The sequence below is a fragment of the Epinephelus lanceolatus genome, chromosome 10 (assembly GCF_041903045.1).
Source record: "Epinephelus lanceolatus isolate andai-2023 chromosome 10, ASM4190304v1, whole genome shotgun sequence".
Classification (NCBI taxonomy): Eukaryota; Metazoa; Chordata; class Actinopteri; order Perciformes; family Serranidae; genus Epinephelus; species Epinephelus lanceolatus.
In genome coordinates this window covers 40,682,848-40,701,421 of record NC_135743.1, presented here as the reverse complement: position 1 = coordinate 40,701,421, position 18,574 = coordinate 40,682,848, and the positions used below count along the sequence as shown (strand labels likewise).

Sequence of the window (18,574 nt, the reverse complement as noted above, 5' to 3'; positions counted from 1 at the left end):
CTAAGATTGTAAAGCCAAACCCTGTTTTCCTAAACCCAACCACGTGCATGTGTTGGCTAAATGTAACCATGTGTTTGTTGTTAAAGGGAAAAAAAGTCAATTCACAGTGTTGTACCAATGTAGTACATTTACAAACTGAGGTGTATTTTGGAAACCGACAATGCATGTAATAGGCAGAAGTTAACATGGCGTCACAGAACGTCAACAACCAACGCACCCAGATTACCTTGCACGTCACATCTCGATGTGGAAAGTCCATGACCAAACATCAATATGTGATAAGGTCAGTGTGAGAATGTGTTGATAATGACACCACCGGGTTTACAGTTGGTTGAAATCCAGGTGCATCATAAATGGTGCCCCCTGCGTCACTGTAATGATGCACTCACATTGCCCAAGCAACATATTTTGACGCTATGGGAGTGAGACCAGGCTGGTAGACCAGAAAGAAGATGTGGAAGCAGGAAAAAAGCAACAAAAAAAAAGAAGAAGCAAAAGGAAAAAAAAGAAAACCATTGATGTCACAAGTAGTGTGCTATTATTTTCTTTGGCTCTGGAAAACACATTAAAGGAAAAAAAGAAAGATACATGGTAAGAAATATAAAATGAATAGATGAAAAAATGAAGATTAAAGAGCAGCATCATCTCATTCTTTGGGCATGCAACAAATCTTCATGGGATATGGAGCTCTGAGTTAGACCTGATGACAAAGCGACTGTGCAGCACAGCCTCCTTCTCTACTTACCAGTGTGGTGAAGATATAGTGATAATACTCTGTCATCATCCCCATGGCGAGAGCCTGAGAAAGAGAGTGACAGAAGGAGGCAGACAGAGAGAGAGAGAGAGAGATTGGGAGAGAGAGAGATTTATAAATGAATAGGGAGGCAGATACAATATTTTGTCATATTTTGCACACATGCACACACACAGGCATTTGTCTGTTTGTGTGGCTGTAATACTGTCTGTATTACCATGTAATGTGAAGAGGCATATATTCTGCTACACTGCTGCAGCCACAGGCTCAGAGATAAGAAACAAACACCCACCAAAAAGGAAAAAAACAGCTAAATAAAGCAAAAGACAGAGCTCAGTCTCATCATGCACTTGGCATATGTAGGGAAATATGGAGGATAATACATGATTCTTTAGATGTGGGACATCTGGGAAACACATACATATAACAAAGTCACCCTACAATAATGAAGTCCACGGTGGAGTTCCTGTGGGAGGTTGTTTGGAAGCTGGTGTTTATTAGAATTGGCCACAGCAAAATTTGGTGGAAAAAAAAATAAACAGCTAGTGAGGTGTGATACTTATGCTGTTGATTTGAAAGTGTGAAAATACAGGCATGGTGTGTAATATGATGCTTCCAGTGCAGGCTCTGTTTGGAACAGACTTTATTGGCAATGTCAGTCAGGAAAGGTGCAAGCAGCTGATCAACATTTCTCAATAACAGAGTAGTATATAAGCAACAATCACTCTAAATGTGCCAGGGTTTATGGTTTACGTTATTTCAACACACAGATGAGTATGTTAATGCAACCCAGTACCCTGGGAATTATCTCAACCTTTGACAATTATGCACCTAACAATTTACATCAAGTGCCAATGTGGGAACCCTACCCTGCCCAAAGGATGTTTACACCAGGTGCTGCTAGGGTAAGGCTAGCAGAATCATTAAGGATCCTGACCACAAGTGTAATGGCCTTTTCTCCCTGTTAAGGTCAAGAGGAAGGTAACACCAGGCCAACACTGAGAGGCTCAGGAAGAGCTAATACCCTCAGGCCACCAAAATCCTAAATGAGGACACAGCCTAAGACTACCCGATCGTACACAAATATTCATTATCTCAGTCTCTCTCTCTTTTTTTTAATGCACAAACTAAAGGAACTGACGGTATTAAATCACAAGAATTTCATCTGATATGATTTAATGTGACAAATAAATTGATTTATTTTTTGTTAAGATTATTTTTGGGGGGATTTTTGCCTTTAATAACAGGACAGTTTTTGAGGTGTGAAGGAGGGAGAGAGAAGGGGGAGGACATGTAGCAAAGGGCCACAGCCTGGAATCGAGCCTGTGGCTGCAACGGCAAGGACATTGCCTTTGTCCATGGGGCGCCTGTTCTACCTACTGAGCTAGTGGGCGCCCCATAAATTGATTTATTTAAGTAGTGTGTCTAATGGGGCGCCTCCCGTTCGAGGTGTTCCCACTGGTAGGAGGACCCGGGGTAGACCCACAACACGCTGGAGGAATTACATGACTCATCTTTCCTAGGAATGCCTTGGGTTCCCCCAGGAAGAGCTGGGAAGTGCTGCTTGGGAGAGGGACATCGCTTGGGAGAGGGACATCGCTTGGGAGAGGAAGGAAGTAGTGTGTCCTTTATGTAACAAGACTGATACCGATGCGAAAAGCACCCTGGGGCGTATCTATCAGACGCACTGCTGTTTTTAAATATCCCATAAATTGGCACAAAGACTCTTAACAGTCCAGCATTTTCTTTTTTTGTTCTTCAAATGTTGGCATGCAACCCCATTTTGTGGATGATCAACAGGCTGCAGATGTTTGTCCACATCATAGGTGAAGAGAAAATACATTGCGAGCTGAAGTGAGCAGTGACACAGCTGGTACCATCCAGTAACAACCCCACCTACATTTAGGCCTACTGTTTGAGGTGAAAATGCTTAACAGATCTTGGGTTTAGGTCACAGATTGTAAAAATAATGGACGTAGTTAATGTGACATCACTCACTGTTTTGTTGACTCCCATTCTGAAGCTTCAAGTTCGACATTTTGGCTGCCGCCATCTTGGTTTTTTGAAAGCAGAAGTGACCATATTTGGGCAAAAGGGGCTGACGCTGAGGAGTGTGAGTGAGTGGTGGATCTGACTGAGAAGTCAAGGACACTATCAGTAGATAGCATGTTACTCAAAGCAGCCCACCTTAAATGCGTAGCTTTTTCACTCCTTGAGGTTGCTGCTGGTTTAGGTACATGTCCATACCAGTTACATACAGGCTTTAAGGGTACTTTACTGAAAGCTTTTGGTGGACAAACGTGGTGGACCAACATCAGGATAGTAGAAACTCTACACATCTTCCAGACTGAAAAATCATCTGTTCGGACTGCATCATGAAATATATAAAAAGTAAAATAAAATAAAAATCTTTCTCTATTTCTTCTTCTTATTTCTAAATGTGGAACTTGAAGTAGTTACGCTTATTTGATGAAGCTGATGTACTTGATTGATTCTTGCAATTCTGTGGTTGTACCCACATGGTTGAATGCACTTATTGCAAGTCGCTTTGGATAAAAGCATCGGCTAAAAAAATATAATGTAATATAGTTTCACATATTAGTAGAGAAACCAGAGTCACATGAACACCAAAACTGAATCTGAGCACAGAAGGGAAATCTAGATTAATGTCCCCATCAAACAACATTCTGCTCTGTTGCAGCTCCATTTTCTATTTTTAAGCTGATTAGACCGACGTAATTTTACATGACTGTTGCCTTGTTCACATTCAGGATGAATCAGACTTTTGTTATCTGTCTGCGATTGCTGCCCATGTTACAAAGCGACTGTAGTAAGTTCACCAACAGCAATATGTACTCATTCACACCATTACCGAGGCAATCTGTCTCTAAAAATGCACCTCTGAGATGAGATTCTAAAGTGGAACCTTTCTCTGTATTATTCTATTATCAACCAGACTGTGTGTGAGTGAGTGTGTGCTGGCTGCGTGCCACCCCATTCCAGCTGTATGGTGCTATATGGTGGTGTCAGAGCCCTGCCTGCCGTGCTGAGACTCACTAAACCAATATGAATCACAGATTAGGACTGTGTGGAAAGGATGATTAAACAGGCGGGAAGGGATAATGGCTGCTGATATCAGGTGGAAAACCTTGAGAAAGCCTCCAGCGTTCCGTCAGAGGACCAGCCCACTCAGTGGTGACTCACACAGTGTCATTTCCTGGACAGTGTGATAACAGAAGACTGCCGGAAACCTTTCAGAGCTTATGTATATTCCAATTCTTTCATGTCACTTATGGGCAATGAAAACAACTTAATAGAGAAAGACAGCATGTTTAGTTATAATAGCTGTTAAGTTTTATAACATTGATCTAAGCTATCAATAGGACAGAAAAAGCAATTCCTAATTGTACTGTAGCACTTAAAGATGCATTCACATAAAAGTTGAAGCAAATTGTTCTTTATATAACTCTTACAGCTGGAACGTTTTTAACAATCGGTGCTTCTTGGTGATACATTAGGTATGTCTAATCAAGCTTAAAAAAGTAAAGTTTGATAAAACTGGAAATACACTCCTCAAGACCATGCATAATTAAACATGGGATTTTTTTTAATCAGTTATAAGAAATTGCATTTTGTGAGGCAGACTATTTGAAAATATTGACAAATCATGCTTGCTGGTCTCTACACACTTTGGCTTTTAAAGCCAAATATCACTTCTTTTGTTTTATACAGCCACAATTTTAAAGCCAAAGCCAAATTCATTTTTGGAGGAGTGCACCCCGCACACTTCTAAACCACCCTAAAATGTTGGGAAAAGCATTTTTGTGAGATGCCAGGAGAAATGGCCTTCAAGTTTAGTATTTGTGCATCCAGTACACAGTTCTTAGATGTGTTTAGCCTAGCTTAGTACAAAGACGAGAAGGGGGGAAAAGCTAGCTTAGCTCTGATAACGGTTAGGACCCATTGTGAAGCATTTCATACTCTGAAAAGCTTTGAAGTGTGTGTTTATTTGCCCCACACACCCAGACCTTGCAGATGTTAGCGAGCTAGCAATGTGGGGATCCTTGTAGCTTGAGGGTAGGAGCTCTTCCTGGGCCTCTCAGTGCTGGCCTGGTGTTTCCGGTACCTGCTTCCCAACCTTACCCAATGCCTGGTTTAAACATGGCGGCATGGTGGTACAGTGGTTGGCAATGGTACCTCACAGCAAGAGGGATCCTGATTTCAACCTGAGGTGGAGGGGTCAAACCCCAGGGTGGGGGAGCCCTTCTGTGCAGTGTTTGCATGTTACAGGGTACTTTCTCTGCTTCCTTCCACAGTCCAGAGACAGACGAGGTTAATTGGAGACTAAATTGGCTGTAGGTATGAATGTGAGCATGAATGGTTGTCTGTCTCTATGTGTCAGCCCTGTGATACCAGAGTGTACCAGGAATTTATGTTCTAAATCAGGACATTAGTCTTGCCGTGCAGGAGTAGGAATTCTTAAGTATTTTAGGGAATACCAAGAATTTTCTGTGTCTGAGGTAACACAATCTCTGCCTTGCCTTTTTCATCACTGAGTCACTATGCAGCTCCTAGGTCAGGCCCTCAGTGATAGGGACACCAAGGTACATGAAGCTGTCCACCCTCTCCACTGAGGACCCACTGATATTAAGGGGAACATATAACATCGCAAGTAGTATCAATACATTAATGATATTTTTGTCTGTTTGAAGGGAAAACCAAAGAACTAAGTTTACAGGACTTTGCAATTTAAAAAAATCAAATTAAGCTATGGACTGTGCTTTTGATAAAGTTATTTCCCTAGACGTTTTGGTTGAGAAAAGGTCTTGTACACTATGCATCACCTCATACAGAAAAGAAATGGGTGAAAACACCGTACTGCTTACAAATATCACCCCACACCCCTAAAACAAGGTCTACCAAGAAGTCTTTTAGAAGTTTTTCAGACTCAGATAAATTTGTCAAACGACAGAGGATTTAACTGAACAATCGGTATATGAAACAAAGATTTATAAAACAGGGTTATCCAAGTGTTTTGTTGAGGAAGCCCATTAAATAGCCTTATAGAAATCAAGGAATGAACACTTCAAAAAGAATCCTCCACAGAAAAATAAACACCCCATTATTAATACAACCTACACCCTCAATTGTTATAGACTGGGCTCAATTATTAAAAAAGCATCAGCACATTTTATCACCAGACCCAGCAATTTCCATGGATTTAAAGAACCACCATTACAGTAATAGTCTATCAAAGAGGACATAACCTTAGAGACAGCCTTGTACATGCTAATGTAAAATCAGTGCAGAAAACCTATTTTAAGAAGGTGATACAAATGCAAAGGATGTGCTCAAAGTAAAATAATGTGGTCAGAGGTAACTACTTTACTCATCTTCACACTGAGAAAAGGTATTTTATCAATGATGTCATTAATGTTCACTTCTCATGTAATTTATATGACTAAATGTCCTTGTGGATTATCCTATGCTGGATAGGACATTATGTTTATCAAGGTTGAAAACAGGTGAACAGAAGAGCTCCATAATGCCCAGGCCACACTGCCTTTATCTACCTGTGCATGATACCTTGTTGAACTTACACACATGTGGTTGTTCACAAAGACAGTGTTGCTGCTGTGACACTGCCCGCCAGCCCTGTCTTTCTACACTGAGTTTGCCTTTGATAAAGACCATCAATATTTTACAATTAAAGTCTTGTGTTAAATGAAGGGATTCTGTCCACAGAAACGCTACATGGTTTTAATTTGAAACAGAAACAGAAAGCGTTGAGTTAAAACGTAATGTTTAATATTTATACCATATATCTTGCCGTGTGTGTGTTTTGAACTTATTAACCATATCTACATTGATTGATTAGCTTTGATTGGTTAACCAATCAGTCTGTGAACTTGCCCATTTCACTAAAGGCAGATTTCCTTAACTCGCTATGATGGGTGGAGAAAAAAAAATCAGTGAATAAATACACTGAATTTCTTTCCATGGATGCAGCATGAACACTATTTTGGTTCAGTAAATTTCTGTTGCCAGTCAGCTTTGTGAAGTTAGGTTAGCAGCCGCTGCCCAATCAGCTCCCCAGGAGCTGCTGCTGACAGATGGCTAAGATATTTACGGAAGACAGAGTGAGTGTGGATTTGACAGGTCACTTTCATTGGGGAAAAAATGGCCACAAAGGTCAACTGTGCGAGCAGTTTATTATGACACATAACAGTTATTGTACTGTGGCGCCCTCTGGTGGCTGTAGTAATTACTACAGGAGGTAACATAATACGAAAAGCGACATGTATTGTTGTTGTTGTTTAAAGATGGAAGAAGCCCATATATGTTGGATGGAAGGGCAGTGGATGGGTCAAACAAATGGGGTCATCCAGGGGACTGCTGTTCATGGCCTGAGGTCAACGTTTATCTCTTTTAATCACCAAGCAGCCTAGCATCCTAGTTTATGTAGCATACTATACTAGTGATGTATGTAACGTCTGTCACATGACATGTTAGTAACAAAAGTACTTATTTAAAGCCAAATCATTATGTTTTTTTTCTCAGGCTGTTCTAATGCATTGTTCATACATTTTTCTATGAAAAGTATTGCACCAAAATCCATACATATCCCACATAATGATGAGCTAGTAATTCACATATGACCCACGTATTTTGGAAAACTGTTAGCATGTGACCGGTGCACTGATGGGAGAAAAGAAAGGAGCCCTGAGTGGTCCACTTAAGAGGCAACTTGGGGTGGTAGATAGGTTACAAAACATCAGACTCTCCCCCAGGAATTTCCCCAGGAATCTAGTATTTAGAACCATGTGAATTTTGAGTCATTTTAAGGTATGTTGACACCATGGGACTTTTCCTAAACTTAACTACAATAACTAAATCTAACCTCCATAACTTTGTGTTAATTATGTAACTTTATGATAAGTACATAACATAATTTGTGGCACGCTTATCCATAGGATATCATACGAACTGTTGTGTGTGCATTTTTGGAATTTATGATACAAACCACTGTATGAGCATACATTGCTTTTCTATACCTAACCACCTAGCTTTGTTGCCTAAACCTTACAATAAAGTTTTATAGTATAGCGGTAACCAAAACTTCAACTGTTAGGACTGTAATGTATGTCATTTTGGGGACGATCATGTGTGTCGTTTTGGAAGTCAGTGGAAATCAACTTATTCTGTCATTTGGGTATGAGAGAGCATTGGGATTTGATGGCAGGATGTAAAGTGTTCCTGGTAGAGCTATAATTTTAACAATGGCTGGACAAGGTAAAACCTTTAAATGTTTGATTCTTCTTTTTTATTTTAGCACATTTGTGAAAATTGTTTTACACACAAATCATCTTTCCGCTTCATCAAAAAGGTTATGCTGTCTCCCGACTGTTCAGTTCAGTTTGTGGCTTTACCTAATTTCATTATTTTCTGACCTTTTTTAATGTGTGAATCCCCACACATACAGGATGTGAGTAAGACCATTTTGTTGTTTTTGAATAGTATATTTAACATGTATCTCAGCTAGTCTTTATGGTTCATGTCTTAGGCCAATTGCTTTACTGGACACTGTATACAGAAATTAAAATGATATTGATCTTTACACCTCACTGCCTTGTTTTCCTCCTTGCTTTTTCCTCATTTTGGGGTAAAGGCTTGGCTGGTGGCTGATGGAGTACTTACGATCTCTAACTTATTGGTATGACATGTAATGAGAATATCAGGGTGGGACAGTCAAGTCTTTCATTACCTCCCATTAGCAGGGTTTCTCTCTGACATTATTAATGAGAGTAGTCCTTGACCTTCCCCAGCAATCTACCACTCAGGCATTGATTGAAAACCCTGGGAGAGTGACACATCACTAGGGGTGAGTCATGTTGTTTTTAAAATTTGATAAATTCTGCAAGCAGAAGAAATATGAATGCTTGTTAATTGAGTTACTCATTACAAAGTTCCTGTTTTATGCAAAATGGCTTGGACTGCATGGGAAAGCCATTGTGATAAATGTAGAACTACCATTCAATTGAGGTACAATTGAGGTCCTGGGCATCCAAATACTAGGGTTGGGTACCGTTCATAATTGAACCGATACGGTACCGGTACCTGGAATACGGTACCTTATTTCGGTACTTTTTAACCCTATGGGCCCTAGGCCTTTTTGGGGTATTTTTATTGCCTTTACTTTTAAGCTCATATCACAGTCATTATAAAGGCTACATACACATGCTATTTCTTATTTTTTTCAGGACAATCTGGGCTAACCACATTTGCCATCATTTCATGTCCTTCTATGTGCCTGTATTTTATATTAATTTTTATATCAATGAAAAAAACAAATCTGTGTGCCTAAATTCTTACATTTTTACATGTAGCTCACCATAGCAAGTTGGAAAAAGACATATTCTGCCATATATGAAGAGGGGTGACTCTCTGGAATGTGGCAATATAAGAACCATGATGCTGGGACATTCTGTCACTTCACAGCTGTCCAAAACATGTGGTTTGTGCCAGGCGGACATGATTGCCAGTATTTTCATTATTGCAAGAAATTCCACTGACTCATTCACAAGTCAAAAATGTGTTTTATCTAAAAGAAACATGCGATATTTACATCTAAGATCATAGAAAAAGTAGTCAACCAAGTGCAATGATGTCCTCCAAGATAATATTTGTTTTTCAGTTTCAGTTATATATTGGGGAGACATTTTGGGCATTGGTGGGGGGGCACGTGTCCCCCTCAATGTATATGGTGACTACGGCCCTGTCAGCATGCATTGGGCTGCAGTTGTCTGGGTGCGCAAAGGTGAAGTGGCTGGTCTTGTCATACAAAGTTTGATGGAGTGTCAACTGGACAATATGGAGATATTTGCATCTTGAAAGCTGGACTACAAATGTGGATAGACAGGGAGAAACACACACAAGCCTAAGACGTGGTAAGATACGATATTCCTCACTATATGAAGTGACTGACAACAAGATCTGTATAATGGATTGTAAAGAAATTCGTCAGGTTTTTATTTTGTAGACAATTGATCTGTATTTATAGCGTGATGGGATGACAGCACAATGATGTGTGTGGTCCTGCGCTTTCATGTGATATGCATGGCATTTCTGTGCGAGCCTGCGTTCGGGAGTAATCCATCCAACAGTAATGTGTGTGCAAAGCTGCATGAAAGCTGTGTTATACATAATTTTATTGTAATTTTATCAGTTTATCAAAACATTGGATTACCGACAAGTGCTTGGCCTTGTCGGAAAGCTACAATTCTGCTGTGTCCGCTGATATGCGTGGCTTCTCACTATGACGCACGGTCGCAGAGAAAATCCACAGAGAAGAACGGGTGTGAATTTGGACGCACTATGCGTCGTTCGGGCCCATAGTCTAAACTTCTCAGTTTCAACATTTTATTGAGAACATTTAGGAACAGTGCTGCACATTAACTTTTGTCTGGACATTGTTTTTGTCACCATTGTTGCTGAGTCTGAGGTGCGAGTCAGGCGCTCTCGCTCCGCCTCCACCTCAGGTACCGAAATTTGGCACCATTACATTTTAAGTGAATCGGTACTCGGTAGTACCGACATGAATGGGTACCAAGTACAAAAAGTACCGAGTTTCAGTACCCAACCCTACCAAATACTGTCACGATCTTGGTTCCTCACATTGTGGACACAAAATATGGTTAGAACCTTTGTTAAATATTCAGCTACCCAGTTGTTTTTGACAATATGATGCTAACATTTGTGTGGATCAAGGGAAATTCTATTTATAATGTTTATCATGTTCACACCATTCATGTGCATTCCTGTTATAATTCTGCTAATTTTCTAAGATAAGCTGACATTTGCACAACACGTTTAACTGGGATGTCTATTCATGGGTTGCTGGCAGGCAATTACATGCAGAAACATTTATATTTTTGTGAGTCATTTTTAAATCTGTTACCTTAACACTTTTTATGTTATTATGTAAAATATCAAACTATAATCTTGCTATCATCATCTAATGTTAACAAGGCCCTTAGTTCTGACATTAATAGTATTATTATCTTGAGATATCAGGGTTGTTTTCCTGTGATCACAAATGTATCATTATCTCAGGGTATTTCATGGTCTGTCCAAGAGGATTCCATCATGTGGAAGAAGCGGTATCCCAGAAGAGGACGGAGCACAATCATAGGAGCTTCCACATCTGGACTATTTGGCCAGGGTCCACATCAAACACAAACTGGCACCATTCAAAAGTGGGAAATTGGTGAGGGATCATGGACCCATGATTAAAAAAAAAAGAAAGAAAGAAAGAAAGAAAGAAACCAACCCTATTATCAGACAACAGTTCTATTTTGGAAGTTTGAAGTTCAACATGTTATGTACTATATTTGCTGTGAAAATCTTTTTCTCTATGATCTGTGCATGGCAACCACAGTATCGTTAAAAGTAGATTAAGATTAACTATGGTAAAGGTATCATTAGGATTAGCCAACTAAAAAGCCTGGTAAAGGGCTGTGACACAACAGGCCGATGGTCAGTCGTCGCTCAATATCTGGCCACATTATTGGCATTGGTCCTTTGTCTGCTAGTTTTTTTCGGCTGATTAAGCATGTTGACTCTGTGTCAGAGATGGCAGAGCCCGTCAGTGAGTGAAATCACTCCGATTAGCAGTTTAGCTCAGTGTATGAGAAGAGAAATGGAGGTGAGGAAAGTGAACAAACAACTAAAATCAAGAGGGCATGAGATTGAAACAAACTTGTTATATCAGGTAAGATTATTTTTTTAAGCCATTGAGGTCTTTAGCAGAAACAGTTTGTTTGTGTTATTGCTCGCCGCCACACAGTAACTACTTGTTCTTTCAGAATCATGTTGTATTGTTACTTAAATTGTGTATTTTTGTTACCTGCCAAGGGACTCCGAATGTGAATTAGCGTTGTGCTAACTTCGGCACATTTACACTGTTTTTTACTGTTGTTCATTAATGTGCATTGTCCCTTTTAAATAAATAAAGAAAAAAAATGTGCTTATTGGCTAACTAGCATCTTGAATCAGTCCTATCAGTCTTACAGTTTCCCTTTTTTAAATAACTACCGCCGCCTACTGATATGGAGAGTTATTTCCTCTCACAAAGGCACAGAACGCAAAAGGTAGTTGGCCATTGGCGGTAGTTTTTGCACTGTATTCAAGTGTAAGTTTTTGGATGAGACACAGGAAACATAAGCCAATGCAACAGTTGGCCTTCATCACCACTAGTTTGCTGATGTCGGTTTGGTGTGTCTGGGCCTTATAGAGAAGGACTGATTAAAACTATAATTACCACCTCGTGGTTGTATGCCTCTGCACACTAGTCAAGTTGCAGTTACAGTATACATACATACATTGTTTGTGCCAAAGTTGAGGAAACTGTATCACAGCCCTCTCCAGACATCCCATTCACAAAAATGAGGCAGATGAGGTCACAGTGACCTTGACCTGTGACTGCCAAAATCTAATTAGTTCATCACTGAGTCCAAGTGGACTTTTGTGTCAAATTGGAAATATTATCCCAAGGTGCTCTTGAGATACTGCATTCACGAGAATGAGATAAATACAAGATCACAGTGAAATTGACCTTTGAACATCAAAACGAGTCACTTGTTGAGTCAAAGTGAATGTTTCAGCCAAATTTGAAGAAATTTCCTCAAGGTGTTCTTTAGATATTGCATTCACAAAAATCAGTCAGATGAGGTCACAGTAACCTTGACCTTTGACCATCAAAATCAAATCAGATCATCATTGTGTCCAAGTGGACCCTTTGCCAAATTTGGTGGAATTCCCTTAATGCATTCTTAAGATATAACATTCCCCAGAATGTTACGTACCGATGTACAACCCAAAAACATAATGCCTCTGGCCATGGCTATCGCTAGTGCAGAAGCATAAGAAACGGGATAGGACATGAGCTCTGGTCTTCCACACACCCATCCAACACTGTGTCTTTCATATCCTTACCTCACTAAAAAGGGCCCACCATTGACTGTATTGGCAATGCACATTAGCTTAGCTGCAATAGCTGCTGTTTGTGGTTTAAATGCAGGGTTCTCATTCCTACTAAATGTTAGCAATGCTGTTTCAGTACCCTGATATTCAATAAATGACAATAATTTGCCCTGATACACAATATCATCATTATAAAATTGCATTTTCATGTATTGTTGGCACATGATATGTCACATGACATTGTTATGTCTGTGTAGGCTACAGTTTCAAGCATCACAGTAAAGTATGTTTTAACAGACAATATGAAGATGTTGGCTTCCTGTGCCTCAATTTAGACCCAAACAACTGAGGACTCATATAATTTACCCTCACGAGGATGTGGGAAAGTGCATAGAGCTTCACCTAAAAATATGTACCCCCACACACACACACACACACACACACACACACCTGCTTCAGGATCCCAGCAGCCATTTCGTGGCCACAGTCAAAGATGATGTGGAACTCCTTCCCCCTCTTCATCTCTTTTAACAGCGGCTTAGCATCCTTGGTCTCTGCAGGCAGCTGCCGGATCTTTAACCGGATGTTGTACCGCGATGGCGCCTTTATGAGTTCTTGCAACCGAATCAGACCTGTAGGGAAAACCACGAAGAGAGAAAAATAAATATATCTTAAAGTTTTCTGTTGCCTGAAGAGTCATTGCCATTTGAAAAATTACCCCAGTTGCAACTGGTACAGTCCCGCTCCCATGAGGGCAATGAATTTTCCTAAAAGGAAATTTCCAATATATGTACATACATTTCCACAGTAATTGAGGTAACAGCTACTCTTGATTCATTTGGTAGTGGTGGTTATAATTAGAGTGAAGATAAGAAAGCTGCAGGGATATATTTCTGTTGTCAGTTTATTTCTAATGAAATCCATTTCTCTTCAACACTCCTCCCTGCCCTCTATCCTACTATTCACTATCCTAAACGGACCATTTTTCTCTGTGTCTTTCTATTTCCTCTTCCCTCATCTCCAGTCCTTTTTGTCCTTCTCATATTATCCACAATGAATCTAAACAGTCTGCATCATCACAGTAAAAGCAAACCTTGATCCAACTTAACAAATATTCTACAAACACAACGGAACAAAGATAGACACATATCAATACTGCACATTACCTGACATTCATCATTCATCATAGATGACATTGATTCTGTGCTCACTATTGATCCTTCTCTTCCTCTATAGGCACTCACTGTTGTGTATTGGATATTTGTGAAGTCAACCTTGCTGGGGGAATTGACAGGAACTTCAACCCAATTACTAACATCTTAATTTTGACGGATACACTTCTACTGTAATGTCCAATAAGTATTTCTCTTCTCAGTACCTGATCAATCATTTTTGTGTTGCAGCAGAAGAATGTGTATGTACAGTATGTATGTATACTTTCTGAATGCACTGTAAATGCACAGCTGTTTCACTGAAGTTTCTATTATTTCTTAAAGTATTCATGTGTGATGCTTGATACATGAAGGCTTTCTCTAAATCTACTTGTTAAATGCAGTGTCTGTGTGTCCAGTTGATGTTTTGTATACCTTTTGGCTCTCTCGATTTGAGACAGTCCTCTAGAGAAAAACAACAGTATTAGTCTGTCATCTAAATGCTTTAATTCAACCTACTGAGCACTGAAAAAACACTCATATGACAAGGCCTGGTTGGATGGTTGGATGAACAATGTGTGCAACTTGGACATCAGAGACCAATTAGATTCTTTTTCCGAGCAAATGTCAAAGATGTTTTCTTTTAACCATCACCACAGTCTTTACCTACCATTAGCCAAGTAGTTTGGTGCCTAGATGTGACCAAACCCCAACCATAGCAGCAGCAGATCACAAAACAGTCAAATCCTTTTCATAAAAATGATCAGAAAACATTAAAATCGATCATTTAGTCTGGAAAACATGATGCTCAATTTCTCAGCTGTCTAACGAAAAAATATAATAATATTTAACTGACAGAAAATATGAGAAATGATGTAGTCATAAGGTGACAACACACATTACAGGTTGTACTGTTTGTAATGCATGGTTATGGTGCAGGCTGGTTGGCCTACCTGTACCTGTCAGTGTGCTGTAGTGCACTTCACATCCACTAAATAGCTACATAAAACTATACACAATAATTACTAACTAATGACGAACTAATATTACAATACACCACATGCTATATCATAGTTCAAATCTAATGTTCTTTTAATTCATGTCTTAAGTAGAATTACCACCCCACGGTTGTATGCCTCTACTCACCAGTCGCAGTTAGTTTACATTCATGTCCATGAAAACATAGATGCTTCGCACACATCTTCCCCCAGGCAGTAGGCATATTACTGTAATTAATAATGTCTGAAAATGAGCAGTGGTTTGTAATGTATATAGATATATTTAGTTAGTTGTGCTCTTGTTGTATCAGTTTCAAAAATCATCTACTGCTCACCAACTCCAACTTAGTCTACTTTAAAGTAACTTTGGTATTTTTTAATATGGACTCTATTTTCCTGTTTTTGCCTTCAGCAGCAAAACATGCTGAAATATAGTCCCTGCAGGCAATCGAGAACTATCAATTTACATAGACTAAAACTGCTTGTTTTTGCCACTGTCAGGCTCAGATTGTTATTCTGAGTGGCTGACTATTTATGGAAAGGACCCTACAGATTCAGAATCAGACCCAAAGTCCAGGCGGCAACCTCCTGGGCTGATATATGAAGCCAACGTGGCAGTGCCAAAACCTGCAGTTTTTTGAAAGGCCACTTGAGGCTGGCTCCAGCACCCAGTCAGTTCCTATAGACCCCCATGTTTAAATGCCCAACTTTAGAGCAGAAATAAACATGTTTACAGTCTGGTACAAAAAATAAAAAATTGGTCTCTGTAGCTTATTTCTCTGTTTCTTCCAACACTAGAATTAAGATAAAAATATTCACAAACGAAAAAACACTAATGGTCGGTGATAAGTAGTGTTTAACTTTTGATTGAACACTAAATTAAAACCCTCGGCACACACTGCAGCACAATCAAACAGATGCGCAATTCAGAGCATCAGAAGTGTCTCAAACACCAGACTCAGAGCGGACCAGTGGAACTGGAAAATGCATATTTTACATCAATAAAATCTATTTTATCATTATATTGAGTCACATTGTTGAAAGAATTTAGTCGTCTGTGTTCAAGCAGGATAATAGCAGGTCTCCATTGTGCGTCAGGCTTTCTATTTCCTTGTCGGAGATTTTTTCTTTTTTAATTACATGATATATAGGCTATTCTCCCTTAACTCACCAGTAAAAAATACCTTTATCCATTTCAAATAACCAGTGGCAATAATATCCCCGTTCTCTGATTTACTGTGAAACATTTTTAGGCAATTCATGCAAAAATCAGACCGGATGACTCCTTTCCATGGCCTAATGGGGCCAGCCTTTATTTGTCAATCAACCAAAAACACAAAGTGGATCTGGAACATGAAGTCTTATAGGCCTAACACATCCTCTTGGACATGTCTGCCAGCTCTAAGCGCGCTCGTTGTCAGTATCGGACTGGTGGGGGTTAGTGTTGTGTTTAAGGCCCCTCCCCCCCCCCAAAAAAAAACGGGAAAAAAAGCACTGAAGCTTCAATTTTTTTTTTTTTTCACAATCGAATCACGTGCCATCAAACGAAGCTTCGAAGCTTCGAATTCTTTGGGTCAGCCCTAGAAAATAGGGTCCAATTTGGAAAATAAGTTACCCTTTAAATACCATCATGTAGTGTACAGAGTAGATTAGAATATTCTAAAATCATTTTAAAATACAGGTGTTGAAATTCAAGTCAAAGAAGAAAATAATTATGTACAGTGAAGACTACATGTGCCGGCTTACTCCCATTCTAGCCTGACTCTTATTTAAAAACTAAAAGTGGTCACAGGTAATTAATCCAACTGCTGTTTATCGCAAGTGAATTGACATTGACCGGACCGGATGCTATTTTGAATAGTAGTCCAGCATCGGTCCTTACATCTACAAACAGACACATCGTCTGAAGCGGCCCAGCAGTCCTGTGTCTCTGCCCACAGCCCACCATCCCCAGCTGTTTGGCCTGTGGCATTATTTGTTTACTTCCTGCTTCCAGATGAGTGCACTGCACTGTGGGAAACCAGCCTGCAGTCTGCTGGAGCTTCAGCAGCCAGGCACTGGTTTTCATTAAATCAAACACTCTGTCACACACTGATGATGATATCCCCAGAGTGTTGACCTGTGAGACACTGGCAGTGTTCCATTTAACCATCTCATGACAAAGTGACTCCTCAACAGGGGTGTACAACACCTCATACAACTACTGTGTATAACATTAACAAGCCAGACTATAAAGGCTTAAAGTTGTGTCACAGAGCTCCCAGTAAACATGGCTATTGGAGAACTAGCTGTGCACCAATACGTCCATATGTGTGTAAAACCAGTAAATGATGTGGTGTAGCTGTGTATTCATTCAGTAATGACTAAAGGGGCTTTCACAACGCTGCGCAGTAACTTGTCGCCTCCAGTCATTTTAATGAGGGGAAGGCAGCAGAGGGGAGGCTATTTCCAACACGGCTGTAGGGGTATGAAGCGGCTGCCTCCCACATGCACGTGCACAGATTTTTTTCTGCTGGACTGAGTTTGCTGTGTTGAACTTCTGCTGGTTGCCACCTGCCTGGCCGATCAATTAGTAGTCATTATGAAGCACAAGAAAACAAAATGGAGGAGCTGATCTTGTTTGTGTCTGAATACCAAGAGTTTCAACACCAACAGCTTATAAGGATAACCAGAAGAAAAACTGGGCCTGGGATAACATCATCACCAAATTTTAGATGATTGGCACATTGTCCAAATATGTAGAAATCTTTGGTACTTTCAGTGATTTCTGTTGTCATGCTACAGTGTGCAACTACAAGCTAGCTTGCACTTTTAGTAGTGTTCACCGAACAGTCTGCCTGTCATCGCAGCCGTGCACTGTGGCAGCAACAGTGCTGTTACAAATGCTCTGCTTTTGGGGGGAACATTTGCAGACAGGCACTTGTCTGGGTGGTTACCACGTGGTGATGTGAAAGTAGCTTAAAGGAGACCTTTTATGCTTTTGGGGGTTTTCCCTCTTCTTTAGTATGTTATGTAGCATATACACTGAACAAAAACATAAACGCAACACTTTTGTTTTTGCTCCCATTTTTCATGAGCTGAACTCAAAGATCTAAAACTTTTTCTATATACACAAAAGACCATTTCTCACAAATATTGTTCACAAATCTGTCTAAATCTGTCAGTGAGCACTTCTCCTTTGCCGAGATAATCCATCCCACCTCACAGGTGTGGCATATCAAGATGCTGATTAGACAGCATGATTATTGCATAGGTCTGCCTTAGGCTGGCCACAATAAAAGGCCTCTCTGAAATGTTCAGTTTTGCTTTACTGGGGGGGTCAGAAAACCAGTCAGTATCTGGTGTGACCACCATTTGCCTCACGCAGTGCAACACATCTCCTTCGCATAGAGTTGAAACAAAAAACAAAAGTGTTGCGTTTATATTTTTGTTCAGTGTGTGTATATATATATATATATATATATATATATATACATACATACACACACACACACACACACACAAACAAAAACATATTTTCTTTCATTTGGACTTTTAGCTGTCATCAACACCTATAAAGGGCATAGGTTTCACACCAAGTACGAGACCTCATGTTGAGTTGGAGGAGAACGAGGGAGAAACTTAAACAGAGCTAGTCGACCCTCATGACGCAACATGTAACCCTGGCGACTCTTTTATTACAGAGGAAT

The 18,574-nt window shown here is 39.9% G+C and overlaps 1 protein-coding gene across 2 annotated transcripts in view; it reads right to left on the bottom strand.

Moving 5' to 3' along the window:
- grik2 (glutamate receptor, ionotropic, kainate 2) overlaps nucleotides 1-18,574 on the bottom strand; it is a 444,385-nt gene that overhangs the window by 258,279 nt on the left and 167,532 nt on the right. For both annotated transcript variants that reach the window (XM_033640493.2, XM_033640492.2), the window contains exons 5-6: nucleotides 13,187-13,368; nucleotides 746-799 (exon numbers count right to left, since the gene is read on the bottom strand). In XM_033640493.2, the coding sequence (XP_033496384.1) occupies nucleotides 746-799; nucleotides 13,187-13,368 (236 nt within the window). The remainder of the gene's footprint in view (nucleotides 1-745; nucleotides 800-13,186; nucleotides 13,369-18,574) is intronic.